The sequence below is a fragment of the Nilaparvata lugens genome, chromosome 10, assembly GCF_014356525.2.
Source record: "Nilaparvata lugens isolate BPH chromosome 10, ASM1435652v1, whole genome shotgun sequence".
NCBI lineage: Eukaryota > Metazoa > Arthropoda > Insecta > Hemiptera > Delphacidae > Nilaparvata > Nilaparvata lugens.
In genome coordinates, this window is record NC_052513.1 from 33422848 (window position 1) to 33450535 (window position 27688).

Below are 27688 nucleotides of genomic sequence, written 5' to 3' on the forward strand. Positions count from 1 at the left end.
AAAAATCAAATTAAACAGTAACTCAATTCAAAATCCTTTTCATATATATATCACATCTCCTCTTACAACATTCATGATGAAGGTTTTCAGATAAGATAAATGGAATCTATTTGAAAATACTTCATTCCTAAAATCATCCATACCCAATTCCATCTATAAATGACTGAACCACGAAGAGTGGCTTTATTTTGAAACCTCTTCAAATAAGCCCCCACATGACTCAAATTATTTTTATTTTGGCTCTCCAATGAAAATACGAAGACAGCTTATATCCTATACCAGAATCAAAACTCAATTCCTAAAATCATTCATAAATTCATGGAATTTCATTCATGAAAAGCTCAACCATACAAGCAGCTTCATTAAAAATCCTCTCCAAACAATATCACCACCGCGACGGCTCATCTCCAATTATATCACACGCAGATAATATTGCCCTATCGTATCCTAATAGCATTGCCGAAAATTACAACGGTCAATAAGGTGAATTGGCTTTCGAGGCAAGTGCGCTGCCCATGCGCAATCACACGCCGCTCCTAGTTGTGCTGTCTTCAGCGGTCGGCAGCCAGACTGCCAGCCGGGACTCCCCTCCATGTTGGATGCTAACCTACACTGCTGCCAACACATGAGACCGACATTTACCAGTTGCATCTAAATAACTTCACGTTCCACTGTCGCACATGGTTGGGGAATATTGTTAGGGAACTTATGCTCGTTTCTACAATACCATAATAATAATTATCCATTATCCTTTCATTCATTCAAATACTATGAAATTATATTACACAAAGAGGAACAGGTTAAGTGGATTTTTGTTTGTGGGGCATGCCGTGGTTAACGTAGACATGGGGAGGATCTCAGATCAGCTAGTTTTCAATATTTGTCTAAATAACCTAAAAGGTTCTGTTCATATCAATTAAGTTTTGAAGGCGGAGATTGGGTTTATACTTTAAAATGGCAATATATTGATATTATTCAAAATATTTTAGATAATAAACACAAAAAATAACGAAAAGTTCTTTGATCAACTGTTACTGTTTTAGCACATTTGAAATTTGTCTAAATAACCTAAAAGGTTCTAATCAATCAAGTTTTGAAGTGGGAGATTGGGTTTATACTTTTGAATGGCAATATATTGATATTATTCAAAATATTTTATATAATAAACACAAATAACAAAAAGTTCTTTGATCAACTGTTACTGTTTTAGCACATTTGAAATTTGTCGAAATAACCTAAAAGGTTCTGTTCAATCAAGTTTTGATTGGGAGATTGGGTTTATACTTTTGAATGGCAATATATTGATATTATTCAAAATATTTTAGATAATAAACACAAATTACGAAAAGTTATTTGATCAACTGTTACGGTTTCAGCACATTTGAAATTTGGACAATATAAATGTCACCTGACAAAAATCGCCAAATTTTCATCCTAAAGAACTTTTAACTAAGGCAGAATTGCAGGAAAATTAGCTCAAAAAACCATTGAAGAATGCATCCATCGAACGGAGCTGGTTATGCAACCAACATGACAAACTGGAAAGCGCAAAAAGGAAATCTTTGTTATTGTTTTTGCCACTTCTAACACTCTTTTGTCTGATGGCACTTACTGATAGGAAATTTATTGTCTTCTATTTCTTATCAACCTACCCTCCCTGTAAACTTGCTCACCTTTGTCTTTCCACTTTTTCATCGTTTCCGTCTTTACACCATCATTAGCACTTTTTACGCGCAATTTTCCTCTGAGACAAGCTTAGAAAAGTGATTTCATTCATGTCACTTTCAAAAACTTCCTCTCATTAATAACAATAAAATGAAGTGGAAAAGAAGGGTTGTTGTCAAAATGTTAAAGTAACGGGAAGGGAATTCTTTACAAGAGTTCCGGGATGTAAAAGAAAGATTGATTAAAAAAAATGAATACAGTAGAGAATTGTTGTGAAAATAGCAATCGAAATTTGACAATAATGCAATCAATACATCAAGATTCAAATAACTGTCGAGCAGTCAGGTACTGATGGATATGTTGTCTGCCTATTCCTTATAAGCATAGAGAAACAATAGCATAAGTAATTGTTTACGCTATTGTTTCTCTATGTTATAAGCTACTAGAAATACGAGTCTTAAAAGGCTTTACAAAACCTTTTAAACAAATTATAACAGGAGTTTTCAGTTTCCTTTATAGGTGAGAAAAGGAATGTTGAAACATTCATTGGATTTGATCCTTGTTCAATCACTATTTCACAAAATGGAGAGTAAATAAAAGAGAAAAACAACAAGTGAAAGAAAATTAATACAATTCGAAGAGAAATAGGAAAAATAGAAATAACACATACAAATGGAAGAAGATGAATACAATTCGAAGTGAAAGAGGAAAATTAGGAAGAGAAACAACACACACGGTGAAGAGAAGGATAAACCAACACAAATACAAAAGAATGAAGAAAAATAACGCAAACCTAACAGAAGTTATGACGACCGGTCAACGAAATTGCAATCATAACTCAACTGTGAGCCAAATTCGACAATTTTTTACCGATAACCTTTCTTTCATTCTTCCAGCATCATTCATTTCCAAAATTGCTAACCGCCTACTTTTAGCTGGGGGCTGCAAATTATTCCTGCTAATATTTACACATCTTCCTCTATATTCTCTCTCACTCACACACACTCTTTATATCCGACTCACAATCCGAGTCTGTCTCACTCCATCACTATATTCCTCGCACACACTCTCTCCCTCTCTCACTACAAATTTTGTCGTATATTACGTTTACGAACTTTTTAACAAGTCGTTGGCCTGTTTTCCATGGGAAACGTTCCAAGAATGGAAATCCAAAAAGGGCCGTGTTGAAAATTTATTGTATTTTGCTCTCTGTTGGAAAATTCGACTGGAAAAATTGGAAAGCTTCAACAAGATTATCGATCGTTGTTTGATTTGGGTCAAAAGAACAGTTATGTTAGTTCGAAAAACACCCGGTTGCTGGTGTTCACACCTATAAAACTACTGTCTTATGCTAGGCACACAACAGTTAGTCAAGACAAGACAAGACAAGACATGAACAGACACGTTTAGTCACAATACTTCACATAGCAAATTGCAATGACTAATAAGTGTGTGTTGCGTCATAAGCAACTATGTGAAGTATTGTGTCTGATCATGCCATGTCTTGTCTTGACTAACTGGTATGTGCCTAACCTTAGTACGTTCCTTGTGTTCCGTGTTTATACACTAGAACAAGTCATAGTTCCATGAATTAAATTTGAATTGAGATATTTCTGTGAATGAAATGTAAATAAAAATCATGTTATGGATAATATTCTAACAAATAATAACATCAATGTTATGGATTAATACTGGTATTATTATTATTATTATTATTATATTGGATTAATATTGGATTATTGGTATTGGTTATTATTAATATGGGTATGGATACCATTTTGTGAATAAGATATAAATGGATATCATGTTATGGATGTAATTTTTACTATAGTGCGGTCCACGTTATAATGACAGTATTTGATCAACTTTGGTTTTGCTATCCTAGTTTATCATTCGACAAAGTGGTACTATCCTTTTCTAGGTCCACAACGATGCCAATTATGTTTTTGACAGTGTAGAAATATAATTAATTAATGCAGAGAATCGGTATCGCTATTCTTCTATCTTTATCCACTGCCATTATAACGTGGACCTCACTATATAATTTATTACATGTAATTCTCACCAAGTTTCTCGAATTGGATGAAAAATAAAATCCTTCCACTCACCTGCAAAAAATACAAGAAAATTAGTACCATATTACAAAAACCAACAAGTTGATCCACAAAAATGTGAACTATTCAATAATTTGATTGTATGGTGAGAGATGTTGTGATATTTCTCCATAATTGAAAGAATAAGACGTTTAATAAAAATAAATGTACAATTGTGTCAATTGTACATGGTTAGATAAATATGTGTTCGAAATCAATTTAAATTACATATGGTTCATGGCAACACCTGCCACATCTTCAGCCGAACTATTCAATATTGCAGAGAACTCTATTTATCAACTTTCTTCTATAAAATGTAGCTTTCTTATTATTCGTGTATCAGTGAAAAAATGATAACAATAAAGTGGAAAAATATCATAATATGAATTCAGAAAAACACTTTTTTATGCAATAAGTTTTTAAAAATAAAGGGTACTACAAGATTAATATATTGTTTTTATAAATTCAGTTATGTTTATAAATGTTTATAATCCCAAAATTAAACTATAGAGACTTTCCATGAATGGTATTTGACTATTTCCAATTCGATTAAGCCACACTGTACATGATTCGATTTATTCATAATATGATTTGATTGACGATTTTCCAATTCGTTTCATTTACAGAATATCAACAATAGTATATAGTGTATTAGGAGCTATGGGGTTTATTGTCTTCGATCAATGTCAATTGTGTCGGAATGGGAATAAATGATCTGAAAATCTTGAATTAATATAAATGGAAAAAACTGAATCTTGAATGAAAATAAATGGAGTCTGTAGAAAGCTTCAAAGAAATGTGTAGTAAGTTTTACTGGTTTTCCTAGAACTATTGACAACATATTATATAGAATAAATTTCTGAGTGAAAAAATGAATAGTTAACAAAGATATTAGCTATTACTTCATGTCAATGATAATATATCACTGAGTACTGATTCAGGTTATTGGATTATCACGAGGAAAGACTTATAGATTATACTGTAATATAGATAAATAGAATAAAATTATGAAAAAGGGATATTTCCTTGAAGCACTACCTATAGAACATATAGGCAAACAAAGGCAAATGAACAAAACCTAGTTTATTAAAAAAATGGGTGTCTCCACGATTTATATTCCTTTTACTATCAATCTCCTATCTTCTAGACTCCCAAAAACTGTTTCTCTCTCACTTTTTCCTTACTTCTTTATCTCATACGCTCTCTGTCCAACCTCTGTTATTTACTGACGCTCTGGAAGTTGCCAGGAAATTGGAAAATATTTCATTGCTAATATTTCTCGAGCTATAGACGTTTCCGTAATGAAAGTTTGAGTCCATTTTTATTCTCCAGATGGATGTCGATTTCGAGGACATTATCAAAATAATGTTCAATTCCAAACTTTTCAAATTAAAATGGAACTGACAAGGAAGCTGTGAAGTTGATATGGACTTCAACCAACGATAATAAGACATCCTATTTTTCGAAATTTGTTGTCACTGTATTTGAATTTGAATGTATTACATTTTTGTGAATTTCTTAAAATTAACTGATCTTGAATCTTAATCCTACCCTACTTCATAAACCAAATTCAAATTTATTTTGTCAATCAAAACAATTACAATTTCAAAGAAAATAGTAGACATCACACCAATCAACCAATTTGATTTTCCTGCTTTATATTTTCGTTCCTATTCAGCTAATAATTTATTTTCCACTACAGTACCTTACAATAAGAAATAGAATTATTTCACTTCACATTTGAATTCTTTTTTGAATCAAGATTCTAGATGAAGATAGTCAAAACTGTACTATTCGTCGTTTTTTGGGAAAAATTACTTCAATCTACATCTTCTGAGACAACTAAGTATAAGTATGAAGTAAGTAATACATTACAAAAAGGAGATAACTTTTATTACATCAACTCATGAACAGACTTGAGGCCGATAATTATATTAATTGTAAGGCAACTAATGTAGAATCAAACAGTAAAATATTTGTGCAATAACTGATACAAAAAAGGTAGAGTAAGATATGTAATGGATTAGAAAATGTATATTGTAAGCTGAGAAAGAACAAATAAAACCTAACCTAAACAGTTGAATAGATGTTCAGACAGTAGCAGAATGTACTGATGACTAAAAATAACAGCACAGTGATGGAGAGGGATAAGAATATAAAATGGAATAGAGAGAAGAGGAAGAGAATACAGGAAGGAAAGAGAACGGAGATGGAGGAAGAGAGATAGAAAAGCTTGTTATTGAACGCTATGGAAAAGCACTAAAAATAAATGCAAAGCCAATGAAGGCTACACTCCCTACACAGTACGCTTTGTATTTGACAGACACACGTGTGGGAGCTCCAATTTTTCAGAATAAAAAACCAACTTTGAAAAAAATCATGGAAAACAAGTTTTAAAGGCTTGTGGAAATTACCGTCCGGTTTTGTTTTTCCCATATTTTCACCAGTACATATTTTGGGAAACGATAATAAGTGCGGAAACGCAATTATACATTATTCCTCCATTATAATGCCATAATATTAATCATTGAAATGTGAATATGAGCGGACAAGATTTATTGATACAAAACAACTTAACATTGGAGGATTCCATGAACTGTACTGCACAGGTACCAACATTAACATTGTTGGTATGATAGTTTATGTTGAACTGACGGAATTGTCAATTATTTTTGTTTATAAGCAAAATAAAGAACATTTTGCATAGAATTTAACAGTAAAAAATCATCAATGTAATACGTGTATCAAATATCACATATCACATCCCAATAATATGCGTATCATATCCAAAGAACATAATAATAATAAGTTATGATGTATCAGATATATACTTTACTACGAATCAAAGTTAAAAGTGATACAAAAGTTGAATGAAAAAGACTAAGAAATTGACAAAAAATCACTGATTTATTGATAATTTCTTAGTCTTTTTCACTCAATATGGATAATTACCACAATATCAACTTCTCAGCAACACAAAAAGTGATACAAAAGTATCTACAGCAGAATGAAGGAGTCAAACTCAAGCCTACGCTTCCTATTGGCAGAGTCGGTCACACCTCCCATCGGAAGCGATCAAAATGGAGGAGGAGTCAAATTCAAGCCTACGCTTCCTATTGGCCGACACGGTCAGAGCTACGATTGCTTCGTATTGGTCGACCAGAGCCAATCAGAAGCGAGCACGGATCTCTATAAAAGCATGTACCTGAGCAGGAACGTTCATTCTCACTTTGATTGTGAATTGGTAAAGAGATAGAATAAAATGGAGGTATTTAGCTCACTGATGGATTTTGATAACTTTGATATACTGGGGCAACTTCCCAATGAAATTGGATCAATGATATTAAGGTAATTATTATTGATTTCACTTTGACGCGATTTGTAAAAACAAATTGTATGTTTAGCTTTTGAATTACTTCTACCCTATTTCTATTTTGAATTTTGGTAGACTATGTATGCTATTGAAGGGCATGAAGGTTACTAATTTGTCTTATCTGAATAATAAATTCATATTTCAACTTAGTTTTGATTTCGTTTGATCGATTTCGTATGATTATTTATTTTTTATTGGGAGAACTAACCAGAAAAATTGGATCAATGATATTAAAGTAATTATCAGTTTCATTTTGAGATTTGGAACAATATTTTAAATTGGATGTTCTTATTTCTATTATGATTGGATTATTGGAATATTCTTATGAATACTTTAAAGCTGTTACAATCATCTTCATGATCAATGAACATATTTTTATTCAGTAACAAATTATTGTTTGACCAAATTCCAAATAAGTTTTAATTTTGTTTGATGATCATTCACTTATAATTATTTGTTTTTGTTTCAGATATCTGGATGGCGGAAGTATTTTGAAGGCAGCCACCGTTAGCAAGCGATGGAACAGCTTGTGCAGAGGAGACAAGAAACTGAGACAAAGAGGACGCCAACAACTCAGAATGATGAAGAAAAGGAAGAAGGAGCAGATCTATGGAACACTCAAGAGATCTTCCTATGTTCCCGTTGATGAGGTGCCAGCATTCAGGCCTAAAACCACCAGGAATATGAATTTAAATATTCAGAACCAGAAACCTACTGCAGAACCAGCAATGAATATACCACACTCTAAAGGTGAGTTTCACTCATTGTTTGATAATTTAACTTTGAATTGAAGTTTCATTCTAGATTAGCCCAGCAAATTGATTTCTTAATTTCAAGTTTATTTTGATTGAAATAGTTCATACTATTGTGAAAAAGAGCATAGTATCTTATGAAGTTTTCATGTTATTAAATGTACAGTATAAATTAATATTAAATTTTTTGTTCCAGAAAATATTTTGGAGGAGTTGAAAGTCAACATGAAAAGCAGCGTGAAGATGCAGAGACCTAAGAAGTCGCTTTCAAGTCAGCAGAAGAGGAGATTACTGCGACATTAAAATAATGCTTGAACTGAAAGTTCATTCGTTTTGTATATAAGCATAATTTGATTATTGTAAATAGTTGCATATTGAATAAATTGTATATGATACGTTATCATGTTTTTTCTTTAGCTCAAACTACCTCTGAATTAGGCTACGAAAAAGCTATTTTTACGCTTTGTAGAAATTAGAATTGTTTGGTTTCCATCAAACTTCATTTTGAGGGAATACTCTACAAAATTCGTTTTCATAGCAGTTCCTTGAATTTTTGACTTTTTTCTTCAGGGCTACTTTTGAATATAACTAATTTTAAGCATAGTACTCAGATTTATATTTTTATTCTTAGTCCCTCGAGTATGAGGCCAAGCTAGACATTTATTTTATTTATTTATTTATTTTTTTTATTCACAATTTCAAAAAAACAATTTAGGGTCCTGCCAAACCTGTTACATTGATATATACATTGATTGTATATTTGAAATGCTCACTCTATCAGGCCAGTTGAACTCGAATTTCTCAATAAAAAGGAACGAATTATTATTGTCATTGTTTTTGCAATTTGTTAATTCTCCTAGAGAGATTTCAACAAGAATAAGGATCTCAAACTTTGAGTGACATTGACTTTTGCATCAAGCTCATGTCAAGCCTGGTTACATGATTGGGCCAAACATAAGTAAATCATGGTCCAAGAATTTACAAATTTAACGTATCACAACTAAAATTATTCTTTCAATGATAAAAAAGTAGCCAACAAGACGACCATTTAGTCTCAACATCACAAATACTGTCAGATGATGAAGCTCATTTTAAAATATTGGTTCAATTTTGAAAGAAACATGGAAAGAATAAATTTATTTTGGAGTGGACTATCAAAGTCTTTGAGAACAATACTCCTTGTATTTGAGAATATACGTTTATTTCCAACTACAATAGTTTTTTTAGAATGGAATTTATTTATTCATATTTTATATAAAATTGTGAAATTTTCGATTTAATGGAAGAAATTAATAGGCGCTCATATACTACTATGCTCATATTATTAGGCCAGCCAAGCACAAATTTCTTTCAAAAAATTCAAACCAATATAAATTAATTCGAAGTTATAATCTTCTACAGACTTTCTTGCCAAAACTAGACATAAATCATCCATTGAAATTAGTAGCAAGGCCATGATACTGAACGCTCGAATTCTCTCAAGAGAATCCTTTTGTGATTATCAGTATCTATTCAAGTTAGGAAAGCTCAAATCTGACTAGGATAAACTATGGATTAAAAAAAATATTTGGAAAGCGGTCATTCATGAGCCTATTTCATGATCGTTCCAATGATAAAAGAAGTCTACAGCCTGTTATCATTTATCCAAGTTAGAAAAGACAAGAACGAGGATGAAATACTACAAATTCAAAGTTATTTTGAAAGCTTTCATTCATAAGCCCACTTCATGATTGTTCCAATAGAAGTAGTCTACAGTCTGATTACGTCATTAGGACGTAGTATATTTACATATGAGATGATACAAGATGCATTTTGCCATTAACTCAACAACTTATTCAAAGTAAAGTTTTTACAAGGCTTCTGGATTATTATTCAATGTCAATTTTTCACATCAGTAGTACCAAAGTCAGGTGGTGGAATTCTTTTTATATTGAGATATTGTTTTATTTTTGAAAGATTCTAGTATGGATTTGTCTAGAAATATGGGAAGGTTCAAAATCATTCAGAACCGCTACAAAAAGTCACCCACCTTTACAGTTCAATGACAAGGTCAAGTTCCCACTCTAACATAATGGTAACCAGTGTTTGAAATCTCGATTTTTGTCATTAATTTCGGAGAAGACTAACAAACTACTTGAGAATATATCACATTTTTTGATAACTACAATGATTTAATTCAACTACTAGGAGCATCCAAAATCAAGGTTACTATTACTATACGGTGTTACAATTTGAAGGTCATGTTCTGTATTTTCATACAGTTTATTCAGTTGAAAGTTTATGGATTATAGTTCATACTATGTTAACTTTCAGAGTTAACTGTGGAAATCTTTGAAGATTTAGGCCTAAACTCAATTAAGAGATAAATGAAATCATTGAGTGATGTTACAGTTTGAAGGTCAAGTTCATAATCTCTTATAAGGATATACTATGAAGAATCTTATTATTATCAATTTCTGTATCAAATTATTGCAGAATACTAAATCCAGAACAATCAAAACACTATTATTAATAATAATACTGAGAAGTGTTGGAGTGTAGAAGGTCAAGTAAGTTCTTTCAGGAATAATACTAACATCCTTATGAATCTCCATCAATAAATGGTCATTCGAATATAGGTTTGATCTTATATTCATCTTTCCATACAGTGAATTAGTTCATCACATTATTCATTGATTTGTAAAATATGATTGGACAAAATTTACTGATAACTTAGAAAAATCTGCAAACATAACTGCAAAATTACCATTATCTATTGAATTGTGGATCAGAGTGAACAGAATTTACTGATCGAATAAAATCATCTGAAATCTTGAATCCATAAGAACTACTTCAAATGTATTGGATAAACTTACTTATTAAAAATTGAAAAACGTATGAAAGATACTGGATTATACGTATCAATAATTCAACAATGATACAGAAGTATTTGCAACAAAATGGAGGAGGAGTCAAACTCAAGCCTACGCTTCCTATTGGCCGACTCGGACAGACCTACTATTGCTTCGCATTGGTCGACGAGAGCCAATCACAAGCGAGTATGGAGCTCTATAAAAGCGTGTACTAGAGCTGGAACGATCATTCTCGCTTTGATTGTGGATGAGTAAAGAATTGGTATAAAATTAATATGGATGGTTTATTCAGCTCACTGATGGATTTTGATAACTTTGATATACTGGGACAACTTCCAAATGAAATAGGATCAATGATATTAAGGTAATTATTATTGATTTCACTTTGAAGAAATTTGAAAACTGAATAGAACGTTTAGGCTATAATATTAATTCGAAGGTTACTAATATTGTCTTATCTGAATATGAATAATGACTTCACATTCCAAATAAGTTTTAATGTTGTTTCATGATCATTCACTTATAATTATTTGTTTTTGTTTCAGATATCTGGATGGCGAAAGTCTTTTGAAGGCAGCCACCGTTAGCAAGCGATGGAACAGCTTGTGCAGAGGAGACAAGAAACTGAGACAAAGAGGACGCCAACAACTCAGAATGATGAAGAAGAGGAAGAAGGAGCAGATCTATGGAACACTCAAGAGATCTTCCTATGTTCCCGTTGATGAGGTGCCAGCTTTCAGGCCTAAAACCACCAGGAATATGAATTTAAATATTCAGAACCCGAAACCTACTGCAGAACCAGCAATGGTTATCCCACGCTCTGATGGTGAGTTTCATCTCATTTTTCAGCAATTTATCTTTGATTTAATGTTCCATTATGGCGAAGTCCAATAAATTGATTTCATCATTTCGAGTTCTTGTAATGTTGTTTGGATTCGAATAGTTCATACTATTGTGAAGCAAAACAGTATCTTATGAGGTTTCCATGTTATTGAATGTACAGTATAAGCTAATATTGAATTTTTTGTTTCAGAGAATATTTTGGAGAAGTTGAAAAGCAGCGTGAAGATGCAGAGACCTAAAAAGTCGCTTTCAAGTCAGCAGAAGAGGAGATTACTGCGACATTAAAAACTAAAAGTTCATTCCTTTTGTATTATAGCCCTTCTTTAATTTTTGTAAATGAAAAGCTTTCATTGTAAATAGTTACACATAAAATAAATTGTATATGATACGTTATAATGTTGTTTTTATTGGCTCAAACTACCTCTGAATTAAAGAAGCACAATGTCCAAGGTCTGTCTGTATCAATCTACAATCAAACTTATTTTTGGATACTCTAGAAATCTCCATTTCATAGAGATCACTCGATATGGGGCGAAGCTAACAATTATTGTAAATATGAAATCCTTATATATCAGGCCAGATGGAACCGTATTTCACAATAATATGAAAAGGGAAATCATAATTATTTTCATTGTTTTCGTAAAGACTTAATACTCATAGAAAGGATTCCAGAAGAGTTAAGATGAACTAATCTAAAACATTGAGTGACATTGACATTTCAATCAAGGTCATTATGAGCATTAGGTCTTTTACGTATATTCCTGATTAATATAAATTATCAGTAATCATTTATTGGAGAAGCTCAAGTTAGTGAGAATAATAAATTATAAATGTGAATTTTTTTATAAAAGGTTTATTCATAAACCCAGTTTTTTCTTTCGCTTATAGTACCTCTAACTCTGAATTAAGGAAACTATCTCAAAGATCTGTAGAAATTAGAACTTTTTGGTTTCTATCAAACTTCAAATATATTTTCAACAAAGTTCATTCAAGAATCCAGTAGGCCAATCTTGAGTACATGATGTTCCAAATTAAATGTCTCAATACTGGAACTATTATTCATCAGATGCAGAAACTCTTTTTAAAATATTGATTGATTTTGACAAGAAACAAAGAAAGGTTCAAATTATATTTGGATAATTATTTCGGATAGACTATCAATCTACTTGAAAATATACATCTATTTTCAACTTTTTAGTTCAGTTTAACTAGTAGGAACATCCAAAATCAAGGTTTCTTTTACTATGTGGGGTTAAAGTTTGAAGGTCATTCTCGTTATGGATTTCAGTCGTATATTTATTGCGCAATAAAGAGAATTTATTCATTCATATTATTTATTGAATTGTAATTATTTATTGAATTGTAAAACAAAGGTATCCTAAAAACATTATTATTATAAGTTGCAATGTATGGATGATACTCTAAAACGAATGTATCAAATATTCTTTAATTAGAATTAAAATATAAGATTCTACAACAAAATGGAGTCAAACTCAAGCCTACGCTTCCTATTGGCTGACTTGGTCAAACCTCCCGACGCTTGCCATTGGTCGACGTGAGCCAATCAGAATCGAGGACGGAGCTCTATAAAAGCCTGTACCTGATCAGGAACGTTCATTCTCACTTTGATTGTGAATGAGGAAAGAGGTAGAAGAAAATATGGATGTTTTTAGCTCACTGTTTGTTACGGGAATGGGTTCACAACCAGTAATAGATTATGTTAATAATTTTGATGTATTGGGAGAACTACCAAATGAAATTGGATCAATGATATTAAGGTAATTATCAGTTTCATTTTATATTTTGGAACAGTTTATAATTGAATATTATTGATTTAAATATGATTTGTAGAATATCCGTATATTTTTTATGAAGGCTTCGAAGATGTTTTATTTTTCCATTACCAATTAAAATATTTACCAATTCAATTATTGTTTGATCAGATTCTAATTTGCTTTTTGTTTCAGATATCTGGATGGCGAAAGTCTTTTAAAGGCAGCCGTTGTTAGCAAGCGATGGAACAGCTTGTGCAGAGGAGACAAGAAACTGAGACAAAGAGGACGCCAACAACTCAGAATGATGAAGAAGAGAAAGAAGGAGCAGATCTATGGAACACTCAAGAGATCTTCCTATGTTCCCGTTGATGAGGTGCCAGCTTTCAGGCCTAAAACCTCCAGGAATGTGAATTTCAACTTTCCTAAGAACCAGAAACCAATTGAAGGGCAAAAGAAGAATATTGTACCAAATGGTGAGTTGATAAATTTCATTTAATAGATATTCTTATACCTGAAGTTTTTATTCTGAGTGTAGGCTGTGTATTGTATTACAATCCGAATATTTGAGATGAATTTTTTAAATTCAGGATTTTTTTCAAAGTACTATTAACGCATGATCTCTTCCTAATTCATAATAATCTAATTTTGGTTTTATTTTGTTTCAGAAAATCTTGCACATAAGTTGAAGGTCAACTTGGGCTGTAGTACGAAAATTCAGAAACCGAAGTCACTATCAAGTCAACAGAAAAGGAGGTTACTTCGTCATTAAAGATGAGGAAAACTTTAAAATATTGTAAATAGAACACTTGTATATAAAGAATCATTTCATAGCTCCATTGTACAGTTCAATGATCAATAAAGTATATGTGATATACTATAAAAAGAGTTTTTTCTATTCATTCCCAAGTATATAGTATGGTAATTCTTAAGGTGCGCACAGATATAAGCGCCGCGAACATGAGCAATTCACTTTTAATCAGCTGACTATATCTGTATTTTTACAGGAACGGTAAGATACGGATATAAATAGCTTGGCATCAGCTGATTTAAAGTGAATTACTCATGTTCGCGGCGCGTTTATCTGTATGCACCTTTATAGAGAAAAACAGCTTTATGTTGGTATGATTATCGAATATGCTAACGGTATCATGTCATTCCAATGACAAATTCATTCTAACTGCGTTTCTTGAAGATTCAAAACTGGCCGTGTATTATCGAACAAAACTAGATAAAGTAATTAGAAAGTTAGCAAAGAATCATTAGGAACAATAGTAATGAATGCAGGGAAGGAATTTTCAAGCCAGCAGCCCAACAGTTCATTGACAAGGTCAAGTCTCATGTTCCATGAAAAGTATTATTACAAGAGGTATAAAATTCAAAAGCACGTCACTGAATAGTAGAAATTAAGAATAACCTCTATATAGCAATAAGAATGTGGCAAGTAAATGTCAAAATTCATAAAATGCAGCAGCCGCAACTGTATTGTGGCAGGGCAATGTCAAGCCCAAGGTCATTCTAACGGTATTTTGTTGAGGTTAATATTTCCAATGAAATTGTCACGGCAATTAGGACAGGACTAGTTTTAGGTACATTGGATTCCAATTCGATATGAATTAAAAAATGTTACAAATTCAATGTCAAGAGCTTAGTAGGCTATATAAATTTAATAGTTCATTGACAAGGTCGTCACAGTTACAATACAGATTACAATAAGGTTTATGTAAACAACAAATTGCATATTCTCATGAGTTGGGTGTTAATCACGAAGTGTAATCAGAAGAACATCGTCAGGTAGGAGATTCAACAGCCTCAACGGTATTGTGGCAGAACAATGTCAAGTCCAAGGTCTATCGGCATTTTGTTGAGGTTCTATTTTCAAGGCAATTAGGAAAGGAATAGTTTCAGGTATATTGAAATGACACTGCCGATCTGGAAACCCCATTCCTTGACAACAACCTCAAGTATGAAGTAAGTATTGGTTTCCGAATCTATATGAATTAGAACATTTAATTTCAAGAGCTTCATAATAGTTCATTGTCAAGGTCATACTCACGACCCAGATTACAATAAGGCTTATGTTTTTTTCTCATAAATTTGGTGTTATTCTCCAGGTACTAGATTGCAAAAATCATAGTATAGTTTTATCCAAATATATTGGGATATGTTTAATTTCAAGATGAAATCCAATCCAAGGTCAAATCTCAGATTCGTTAACTATTTGTCAATAATGATTCTCAAACTCATTTGATACTTGACAAAACATTCTGAAGACATTATTGAATACATGAATAAACTAGTTATGAGAACTGAATTTTTTATTGTTTTTCAACATTGAAAACTGTAGTTTAAAAACGGTCCATTTTCAGGAAATAATCGAAAACTTGAAAGATAAAATGGGTATTCATAAGAGAGCAAGAATATTATTCACGTAGAACTAGCATATAATTTAATAAATAGAGGAACTATGGATATGATTCACATCCTGTATAGGTATCAAGACATGCTCGACAGATAATATAATATTGATGGTGAGATAAATTTTGATACCTATCCATAATGAAAACTCTAGGTTGTTGTCAAAATATCACTCATTTATTTATAAAAAATCACAACTTTTCAATAAAGTTTTCAATTTCTCACACTGAAGATGACACCATTGGTGTTGAAGCATGTTTGTGATTTTTTTTAAATAAATAATAATTGATATTTTGACAACAACCTAGAGTTTTCGAGATGCTCGACCTTGGAAAAATGTGGAATGATAACGTGACCTGGTTGGCCACTATTCTTTTACATGAAAAAGTATAACTGGTGTATAAACGGTATCCTTTCATTTTTCGGGATTTGATGAACAGGACAGTTATTGATGAGAGAAAAATAATATTTTCGGTGGATTCCGAATATAATCTACAAAATAGACTGTATAATTTTAAAATTTCCCAATCCATGTGAAGCTACTGATGTATAGTTTTAGTAAAATAATGATAATGAGATATTTAGTGACTAATTATGTCTTTAGTAGCATAATAATATGTTACACTTTTGTATTGATGTTTTAATATACCTGTGACAATTGCCTATGTTTGCAATGAATCAAATGGCAATATATTTATTTTTATTAGAAAATAGAAATACATGACATATAAATAGAATTGAGAGCTACAGAAACGGTCTTCTGTAGTTTAATTTATCTTTGACAATGGCCGATATTTGTAATCAATCAACTGGCAATAAATATATTTCTATTTGTTAGTATCGATACTGTAGTGTACTGTCTTCTGTATCGATACTTGACCTTGAAAAAAGCGTAATTGGTGGAAAACACTACATCCCTTCTTTAGGAGATTATATTGAACTTGATGAGCAGGTAAGCTATTAGCAAGAAAGCAGGAGTAGTGGTTTCATTGACATCTAATCAATCTTCGTCCTTCACCGCAGCTGTGAGAGCGGATCAGGTGCTCAATCAACAAAGAGGGAAGTCATGTGACGTCACAATTGCCTCAATCACCTATCTCTTGACTTTTCTTTTTTCGTTGGGCTCTTTCAAAAATTAACAACTTCACACCAAGTCAGGAATTGGGTTTGGACTATAATCATCAGACTACTTTTGTAAAACGTTTTAGAATAGTTGAAAACATTTATTCTAATTTTCTTTGTCGAAGAACACCACAGATGCAGTAGAATAATGATACAGATGAAAATCAGGAATACACAAAAATTAGGATAATTCATTCACGGTCTGTAATGAATAAAGGATAATAATCGTTCAATACAATAATGTTTTCAATACGAGGGGAAAATGGGATGGATGAATGTTTCATAAATGGAATATTCTAGGTCTAAAATATGGTCCAATTATAATTCGGGTGAAAGTATCAATCTTTTATCGGCATTAATTGAACCGTCACTAGCTTTCAATTCACAATAATTTTTATGCTTTATTATTAGGATAAAGACTTTTACATAACTTTCTGAAATTGAATTCGTAAGATTCCATCCGAGTTTTTCACAGTGTCATTCAAATACACAACACAAGGGTTGAAGTCATTCAAGCTAAGATTAGCAGTCTAATTGATTGAGTTAATATACAATTTTTTACAAGACGTCTGGTTTATTATCCAAAGTCAATGTTGTACATCACAAATATTGCCAGATGATGAAAGTATTTTGAAAATATTGATATTACTTTCCTTGACCTATTACCATAGGTAAGGAAAGTATTGCTTTCCGGAAAAAATTAAGGTACCCCAATTTCTTAATTTCTATACGTTTCAAGGTCCCCTGAGACCGAAAAAAGTGGTTTTTGGGTATTGGTCTGTATGTGTGTGTGTGTGTGTGTGTGGTGTGTGTGTGTGTGTGTGTGTGTGTGTGTGTTGTGTGTGTGTGTGTGGTGTGTGTGTGTTGTGTGTGTGTGTGTGTGTGTGTGTGTGTGTGGTGTGTGTGTGTGTGTGCGTTTGTGTGTGTGTGTGTGTGTGTGTGTGTGTTTGTGTGTGTGTGTGTGTGTGTGTGTGTGTGTGTGTGTGTGTGTGTGTGTGTGTGTGTGTGTGTGTGTGTGTGTGTATGTGCGTCTGTGTACACGATATCTCATCTCCCAGTTGACGGAATGACTTGAAATTTGGAACGTAAGGTCCTTACACTATAAGGATCCGACACGAACAATTTCGATCAAATGCAATCCAAGATGGCGGCTAAAATGGCGAAAATGTTGTCAAAAACAGGGTTTTACGCGATTTTCTCGAAAACATCTCCAACGATTTTGATCAAATTCATACCTGAAATAGTCATTGATAAGGTCTATCAACTGCAACAACAAGTCACATATCTGTAAAAATTTCAGGAGCTCCGCCTCATCAACGCAAAGTTCGTTTTTAGATTCTCAATTATCAGCCTTCATATACAATTTAAACAAAAAATTTCAAGTAGGAAAGATTGAGCATGAAAATCCCTGCATTTAATGTCCATTAACATTTCCACCTAAAATTGAAAATAAGCTTGAAATTCGAGAAAATGTGATTATTAAATTGCAAACTGTTGGTTCTATTAAATCATTCACTACGCAGAGATAGCAGACCTCGTGTGTTTCCAGCGTTATTGACGTATCACTAGCTGTCTCATATCTTTTAATAGTGGACTTGAGATGCACGAGAACACTAGCGTCAGGTGATCAATTTTCATAACGGCAAGGAAAGTTGTGTGAGTGCGCCACACCAGATTTTTTTTTGTATGATTTTGACAGGAAACATGGAAAGGTTCAAATTTTTTAAATCATTAGAGACCTCTACAAATTGTCACTTACAGTTTAATGAAAAGTCAAAGTTACTAAAGCTAGGATTAGCAGTCGAATCGATTGGCGTATTATTTATATACATGATAGTGTTTCTAACTTTCTAACATTAGAACACAACCTATAATACAGTAATAGAGAATACAGAATAAAATTCAGGGTTGAATGTTATTTTAGAAACAATCAACACGAAACTAACGAAAAACTAGTTTCAGTGGCACCGTTATCAAACTTCTTTATAATCGTATGGGAAATACTTTCTCGAAACTTATTCTCGTTTTTTCAACATAGATCTCGTTGTTTCAGACAAAATTTCAACACTTCAGTGAGTTTCAGTTAATTTTGGTTCAATGATAATACTTTCTCAATTTACAAATAATACACTTTGAAACAGTCAGTCATCTCACATTAGTGCAATCTAGGTCGGCAGTACTAACAAGGGGGAAAGGGGATACAACACACTCGATATATGAATTGGTGATCTGCCAGAAGTGTGATTCGCGTTTTGAATGGCGTGGGCCCCTAAGTGGCCATCAGGTCTAAACTGCCCGTAACTAGTTCAACTCCAACCCGTTTCAAGTAGAAGAGTCCAAACTCACACAAAGTCAATTGCTTGAATCTAGGGTTTCAACAGAAATTGTTGATCTAGGTTGTAATTCTTTTTTAATAAAATGTAATTATATTTCAAATCAAATCAAAATTTCTTATTCACAATACTAACAGTTGAGGGTCCTGCCAAACCCAAAGGTTTTTCGGCGGGTGCCCAGTTACAGAGTTACAAAAGATAAATAAACTTAGACAAAATAAATATTACACTTCAAGGATTTTAATTAGAAAATGAAAGAAAACTAATACAAAATGCAAAAATAAAATAAGAAATATACATCAGATTTTGATACAGAATTAATAAAAAAAGGGAATTTTTGTTTTATTTTTCAAGATTGTAATTCTGATTCCAAGTTGTAATTCTTTCAATCTTGATTTCAACGAGAATCGGACTGTTTTCAATTTCATGTTAGTAAATACTATTCAACTTAAGGTAAGCGATATTTATCTATTTATACATTGATAGATACATTATCATTCTCTACTATGAATGATTGGGAAAGGAACAACAGGCTTAAAGCCCAAAACTGTTCCTTTCCCCAAATTTGGATAGTGTCAGTTCCACATAATTTATTTGAACCAAACTAAAGTTTCAATGCACTTAAGTCATCATCATCATCAGTGATAAATTATTTTGTGGGACTGACAATACCGCTCTTATTTCACCTTAATATGGAGAAAATCCACAATATCTCTGGTCATAGTGTAAGTTCTATTCAACTTAGTATTTCTTTACAAATTCTGATGAAGAGATACTGAACTTCAGAAACACCATTTTTCTAAATGGGTGTTGCTCAATTTTGAGATGACACTATTCAACAATGATGCCATTATTCACCACTTCAGGATTAATTTAAGGAGAAAACATAATATAAAAGCAAAGGAAGAATTGGAAATTCCCAGGAAAATATATCAAGTATAGTTTATTATATCAAAAAATTGTTTACAAGATTTCAAAATCTAAATAATCAGTTTCATGATTTTACTACAATCGTCAGTTTATAGTCTGAAGTGGATGGAATTCAATAATTTCAAGATAATATCATAGTACTTGCATTATTCTTTATATCTTGATCAACTCATTGTCAAAAACTAAAGCGACTTTAAATCTACTTATCTTTTTTTAAAGAAAATGCTTGAGTATTGAAATTAAAATATTCAAAGTTTTGTCAGCCACACAAGTATGTTGCCAGTTTTGTTAGTCAATTTTCAACAAGGTTCCAGTTTCCACAAACGCATGATTTCTTTCAGGAATATTTTCTGGGCGACTTGGTAGATCTTGTTTAATCCATGCTGCCATCTCGATAGTTGTAGTGTGAAAGTAATAAATTATAACTCTTAAAGCAACAATCCGGCCTTGCTGGTATTGGTGAAGAGGAACATGATTCAGATAATTAATTTATTAAATTCCACAATCACAATATCAAGTTAATGATTGGGAGAGAATCAACAGGATAAACCCAAAACTGTTTCTCTCATTAATTTTGATAAAAATAGTCCAAATGAGGTTATGAAAACATTTTTTAAAAGATTACAAAAATATTCATGATAGAATGCGCATGATTTTAGATACTGGAAATAAAGAAATAGTATAATAACTGCAATAAAGTTGTTGAAGCTTAAAAATAATAACTAATCAAAAACCAAACTACAAAAGTCGAAATACAGTAACTCCAATACAGAAAAATCTGAAAAAAAGTCACACAACATTTCGATTCGATAACTTCCTGTCCCAAATTCCATCAAACTACCCTCTCGAAATTCACACCCCACTTCCTATTCGACCGGATCTAAAAACAGCGTCACCGCCTCCATTGCAATACACACCAGGATACCATATTCAACCTATTTATAGAAGCAAACATTCCAGTCTGCTTTGCCAGACTTAAGCTGACTTTGAGAGGCTTCGCTGCGCCCAAAGTCCGTTTATTCGCTCTAAGTTGCCGGCTTAGTTCGGGACGGACAGCAGCCTGATTCTGACACATAAATAGCTGCTTCACTTTCGGATAGAACTTCCATTCAATGAGAATACACATTTTTTCAAATATTGGCGATTTTTTTCTGCATAGCAATCAGATGCAGTATGTATCGGAGAAACTCTTACATAAAAATATGGCATACAGTTTCGGTATTGGCAATACAGAAAGGAGTTCCGATGAAAGGGAAATACAGAATCAAGTATTTGGGAATCTATTGATAAAAAAGCAGGTGGAAAGTATTGGGAAAATAGTATTCTATTTATATGCCTGAAGTGTTCTGCAGTTCCATTGGAAGAGAAATATATTCAGCACCGTATCTGAGAATGAATTTCTATTATCAAATGTGATCATAACATATTTGCAATATTTGTTACATATCATATTTGTTATAAGTTGTGATCCGATATAGATAGAAGAGGCTTACAGTATCGTATTCAGAAATATAAGTTGACAGGAGTATGAAATGGAATTATTTATTGCCGTATACAAAAATATAAGTGATACAATACAATATAGAGCAGCACTTTATAAGTGTTCTAGAATAAGTAGCTATTTTCCTGTTGGTACTAAAAGAGTTATTTACTATTCAATGATACAGAGTATCCTTTACTATGGTATGTCAATATACAGTTTGGCTCCGAAATATATAAAACAGCCATTACAGAATATTGTAAAAAGGATAATAAGAACTCTTTTTAATGGTATTGATCGCCAGCTATTGAGAATTATGTCCATGGGGGTCCTAGCCAATTATACTTATATGACATGGAATTATTTCAAAAACCAATTTAGAGAAATAAATTATAGATTGAGAGACAGAATGTGTAGACCCCACAGATTTAACAATAACTATGGTAAAAGAACTCCAGAGTGCAGTATTCCATATCTTTTGAATTCATTGCCTCTGGAATTGCGAAATTTGCAAAGAAAAGATGAAGTTAAAACAAAATTGAAATGATTTTCCTTTACAATAATTGATGATTGACATATGACATAATTATGGTTGGATTTAACAGTAAAAATGCAAGCTCACAATAGTTTCGTCAGACTAGCGATCATTTAATAGGTATATAGGAGTACTTGATACTTACTTAATTTTAAAATTGTATTATAAGTTGTTATTATTCATGAATTTTCTAATTTACTCTGTTAATAATATTCATTCAATATATTATATATTTATATTTGTTTATGTACGTTATTGCAGCCTAGTAAATGAGATTTTTTTTTAATATTCCTCAAAAAGCTAAAAGCTAAAGGGATAAAATATATATGAATATAAGATTATTACAAAACACTTATTGAAATGGGCTGCTTTTAAATTAATAAACCAAAATAAAACTTGTAGCACCCTTTATTTATTTTAAGTTTTTTAATAAATAAAGGGTGCCACAAGTTTTATTTTGTTTTATTAAGATTATTACACTATATATAAAAAAACCTACTATAGAAATAGCTTGGTGATAGTAATGGAATCCTAGTAATATGACAACTGAAGAAAGGCATGATAATAATATAATATTTACGGACGTATTTTGATGATTATAAATTTGAGAATAGTAGTAGGCCTATCAAAATTGTTAATTGAATATACATGAATATGTGATAGGCTCATACGAAATATTATTGAAACATTATTTACAGTCGGAATAAAAGAAATGCATGATAAAAATAGAGTTTGCATTTATCTACAGCAAAGAACAAAAATAACAAAACAATCAATCTTCTTACAAGAGTCACAAAGATGTACTAACAACAAATCAGGATAGGCAAACCGATTTACCTCTGATAAGGCCAACAAAAATAGCTGTATCAATAATGATATAACAGATTCATACTTTTCTATTTCTATTTCAACATATGAAAATTAACAAAATAGCCATGTTATTAATCACAACAGAATTGAAATTTGAAGAATCAATCACCTTCAAAAATAATATTCAATATTCATAGAAACAGGTTGGCATGAAAAGGGGAGGAGCCTAGTTGATACTGCCAGCTCACTCTAGCACGGGATTGGCCGGTTGACTTCTGCCAATCAGGAAGCGTTAACAACACCTATAAAATGGCCGACTTTCTTTACAGAGCTCATTCTCACTGGAATAGTGTTGATAAGAGGAAGTAATTGGAATATGGATAACTTTATCAGTTCAATTTTTGTTATGGGAATGAGTTCTCAGGTTAATAGTGATAACTTTGATATACTGGGACAGCTGCCGAACGAAATTGGGTCAATGATATTAAGGTAATTGTTAGTTTTACTATGGATTTTAAAATTTTAATTCCTTCTTGTCTATCATAACCAAATTGAAACTAGGTGAATGAAATGGGGTGAAAAATAGTTTCCTTTTAGATTTGAATATAGAACTTAGGATTTCTAGATTGAGGTTCAGTTTTTGATAATATTATTTGACCAAATTCTAATGATGTTTTGTTTCTTGTTACAGATATCTAGATGGCGAAAATCTTTTGAAGGCAGCCACCGTTAGCAAGCGATGGAACAGCTTGTGCAGAGGAGACAAGAAACTGAGACAAAGAGGACGCCAACAACTCAGAATGATGAAGAAAAGGAAGAAGGAGCAGATCTATGGAACACTCAAGAGATCTTCCTATGTTCCCGTTGATGAGTTGCCAGCATTCAGGCCTAAAACCTCCAGGAATCTGGTTCAAAATGTTGGACCATCGACACAAACCTCAAGGAGCAATGAGTCTGCTAAGAATATTCGTCAAGTTAGAGGTAAGCTTTCAAAAATTTCAGAATAGATTGAGTAGATCAGATTAAAAATTCATAAAATGAGTAATTTATGAATTACTTTTTTAATATAAATTATAAATTTTGATAACAAGAACTAATATACATGGCAAAAAAGATAATATTAAGTTTGTAGTTTGAGTAATATTGCTGGCATCAATTGTAATTTATTAATAACATTTATGTTTCTTCTTTTTCAGAAAACAATTCAGCTCTACTGGAAATTAATGCTAAGACTGGACCAGCAAAAGTGAGGAAACCGAAATCAATGACAAGTCAACAGAAAAGACGATTACTACGTCATTAAAAACAAATTCTTGTCTTTCCAAGTTTACTTCTTTATTTTTGTTACATTGTTTTTTTATATATTTTATTTTTAAATAAAACTGTTGATACAAGAAGTTAGTTTCATTTGTTGACCTTGAGCTATCCTAGGATTCGGATTCAAGAGTTACGGTTGTCCGTGACCTTGACTTTGGGTGAAGGTTGTTCATCTACCGTTAAAATAGGGTTCCAAATCCCGCTGTGGTTGAAAAGGTTTAGTTGACCGAGCGAAGTGAGGTCTAAGATTCAAGTCGACAGTTCGGCATTTCTCTTAATGTTTATATGTTGTGCATTCACGGCAAAACGCGGTAATAGATTTTCATGAAATTTGACAGGTATGTTCCTTTTTTAATTGCGCGTCGACGTAAATACAAGGTTTTTGGAAATTTTGCATTTCAAGGATGATGAAAAAGGAGCCTCCTTCATACGCCAATATTAGAGTAAAAATCAGACTATAGAATTATTCATCATAAATCAGCTGATAAGTGATTACACAGATGTGTGGAGAAGCCAGTCTATTGCTGTATTCCCATGAGGTCTGTAGTTTCAATCAGGTACTTGTGGATGAGAATACTGCGTGAGGTCTACTGTTCACAAAACTACTAGTTTAGATTGAATTCAATTACAAAGAATAACTGGAACCCTAATGCCGTGTCCATACTGAACTATTAATGTTCGACATACATGTTTGTTGAGGACCTCAGGGACAAACATTTTAAAAAGTTAGGACAATCTTTGTTTGTCAAACAAAAATTACTGTTTTTACAAACATTTTCAGTGCTGACAGCTGTAAAACATAAAACCTGTTCCTCCCACAAACAAATAATTATTATTTTGTTAAAATTTGTCCAAACTTATTCAACAAACACCTGTCGAACATTTGTTTTATATTTTATTGGACAGACAACTAGTTTCGGCTGAATATTTATAATTTAGATCATATTTATTCAATGATACACAAATAATAGCGATAATTGCTGGAAAGGAAAGGAGTAACATGGGAGATACGGAGTAATTTATTTTATGTCCAGCAATTTTGAGCTTGGGTTCAGTTATGATAAATAAAATCAGAAAGAAGTTAGTACTTCCCTTATCTCTGATGCTATAGGGACACTCTACACTCAGAAGCTGGGTCAACATCTCTGTGGATACATTATTTGATGAATTTTTTGTTTTATAAATTTCAATTTGAATTTTTCAGGTGAACCAGAAAGGAGCACGGGTGATCGACCTGAAGCATGTTATCTGAGACAGTGCCCATACAAGGAATTTAATATTATACTTCACTCCAGGAAGCTGAATATTTAAAGGAATAATAGAGTACAGCCTAATTCTATCAATATTGAATTCTATCTGAGTATGACTTTATACTCTCAAACTCAGTAAAAATTTATATATTTTTTCTGTTTCCAAAATCATGATTTGGTTCTTCCTACTTCAAAAGAACCTTTGAATTGTCTTTAATGACTTTTAATGAACCTATGTGAACTTAAGAAGGTTTATATTAACTTTCAATTTTAAATCTACCAGGCTACATATGAGGGATATTTCATTCAACAACACTAACATAACCAGAACAGTGCAAAATTAAAAGATTCATCACGTACATTCGTTAATCTATCTTTAGTATCCTTCCCAGTTAAAGTTTAGTGCACAATTCTAAAATTCATCATGTACATTCGGTAATAATATTCTTTAGTATACTTCCCAGTAGGCCTATGTCAATGTCGTTTATTATATCTTTACTGCATCTAAAACTAATTGTATTTTAATATCCACTTTGAGTCGGCATCATAAATACAAAGCAACAAGAAATGAAACGGAGACAACTTGCCAAAAGTTGAACAGTTTGAGTGAGTGTTCCTTGGTTAACCTTATGGCTACTTTGATCTCACACTGACCCAATTTAATTGGGTCAAGACCACGGTCGGTCTAAGCCAAAGCATAGTACTTAGTTCTCTGTAACTAGTCTGATTAAAAACTCTACATTCTTCTCTTTTTAAAAGTGAATAAAAAATAGCCTTGTCGCCAATTCAACTCAACAAAGGTCTCCTACAATGGCGGCAATTAGTGTTTCTGCTGTATTTTTTAAAAATTTCTTGTTAACTGCCTACACACTACAATTAATTGCACTTAGTTTCAAGTTTGACAAGCAAGTTTTACTGAGTCATGACTTACTGAAAATAGTAATTGCTCTAGTTTCCTATATATATGTTAACCCACGCCCATTCACTCTAATCTTGTTTCGAGTAAAATTGTGTTTTAGTACAATTTTTTTCCAAAAATTTTGTCTAATTTTGAATAACAATATGAGAAATTGTCTCAACCACATGTTTTAGGAGTGGAGAAAGAGGAAAGGGGAAAGAGAGATATAATAAAACAATAATTATTTGACAACTATTGGTCTTGACAATTTCAAGTCATTTAACTTGAAATTTATGTTGACTTCGGATGGATATCTCGCACAATTTCACCTTTATGATAGTTCAAAAACTACACAACATTCTGTCTCTAGGTAAATAAATAACGTTTCAAGCTTTTACAGAGGATAAGTTCTTATGTTCTAATAGACCATATTTTCGTTTCTAGTAATACTTTTCAAGACGTATAACTCTAAAAATATTCAAGTACCAGCATTATTTTGTCTGAAACTTGCACTTGATGAGAAATTTGCAATTCATTTGTTAAGAATGTTAATTGCTAAGAAGGAGCCAGTTCGTGTTTCATGAGTAATTTTTTATTTTCATTTTATTACAATTTTGCCCTCTATTCATCATATATGTGCATGCAATATACAAATTGAATCTCAAAATAGAAATACAGTACTGTAATATGGGTTTATAATAATGTAATCATTTCCATAAGTAAACATAAAATTTACTTTTACAGTTTAAGAACTGATAATTTAAACAAGAGCTTCCTACAATAATGTTTTTCCAGAATTCAAAAAATATACAAGTGTTATCTCCTACTTGTATGGAATGGAATGAGTCGAAAGAATTCCATAAATATACATGAAATTTTCCTAAATAAATTAACCATAATATATTCTGCACTGTGGGACTTGGGATCTAAAATGGAATCCTATAATTTTATATGAAATAAACTGGAAAATCTATTGAATCTTGTTGAAAATCGGTAACTCTTTATAAATGATGAAAAATTATGAATTTATAAAATAATTTTTATTCTATGTAAACTATTGTTTTTTATTCTACTCACCTTCAATATATTTGCCTTTAGAACGGAAAGTTGTAATACTAAACATGGTACGAACGTTTCACTTGTATTTCAAACACTGAACTTAAGTTCACTTAGAAAAAAAATGTAGAAAAGCAATAGATAGGTCCATATTTGAGTCATCAAAACACCACTTTTTCATATCCCAGA

General features: G+C 32.0%; 1 protein-coding gene across 2 annotated transcripts in view; it reads right to left on the reverse strand.

Annotated features, from left to right (window-relative positions):
- The window catches only part of LOC111043252 (phosphatase and actin regulator 4), a 386179-nt gene that overhangs the window by 310444 nt on the left and 48047 nt on the right, over nucleotides 1–27688 (reverse strand). Inside the window, exon 1 of one of the 2 annotated variants that reach the window (XM_039436682.1) lies at nucleotides 27521–27628. The exons of the other annotated variant lie outside the window; for it this stretch is intronic. Within the exon in view, the coding sequence (XP_039292616.1) occupies nucleotides 27521–27566 (46 nt within the window). The 5' untranslated portion in view covers nucleotides 27567–27628. Of the gene's footprint in view, nucleotides 1–27520; nucleotides 27629–27688 lie in introns of those variants that run through there. 2 annotated transcript variants of the gene reach the window in all.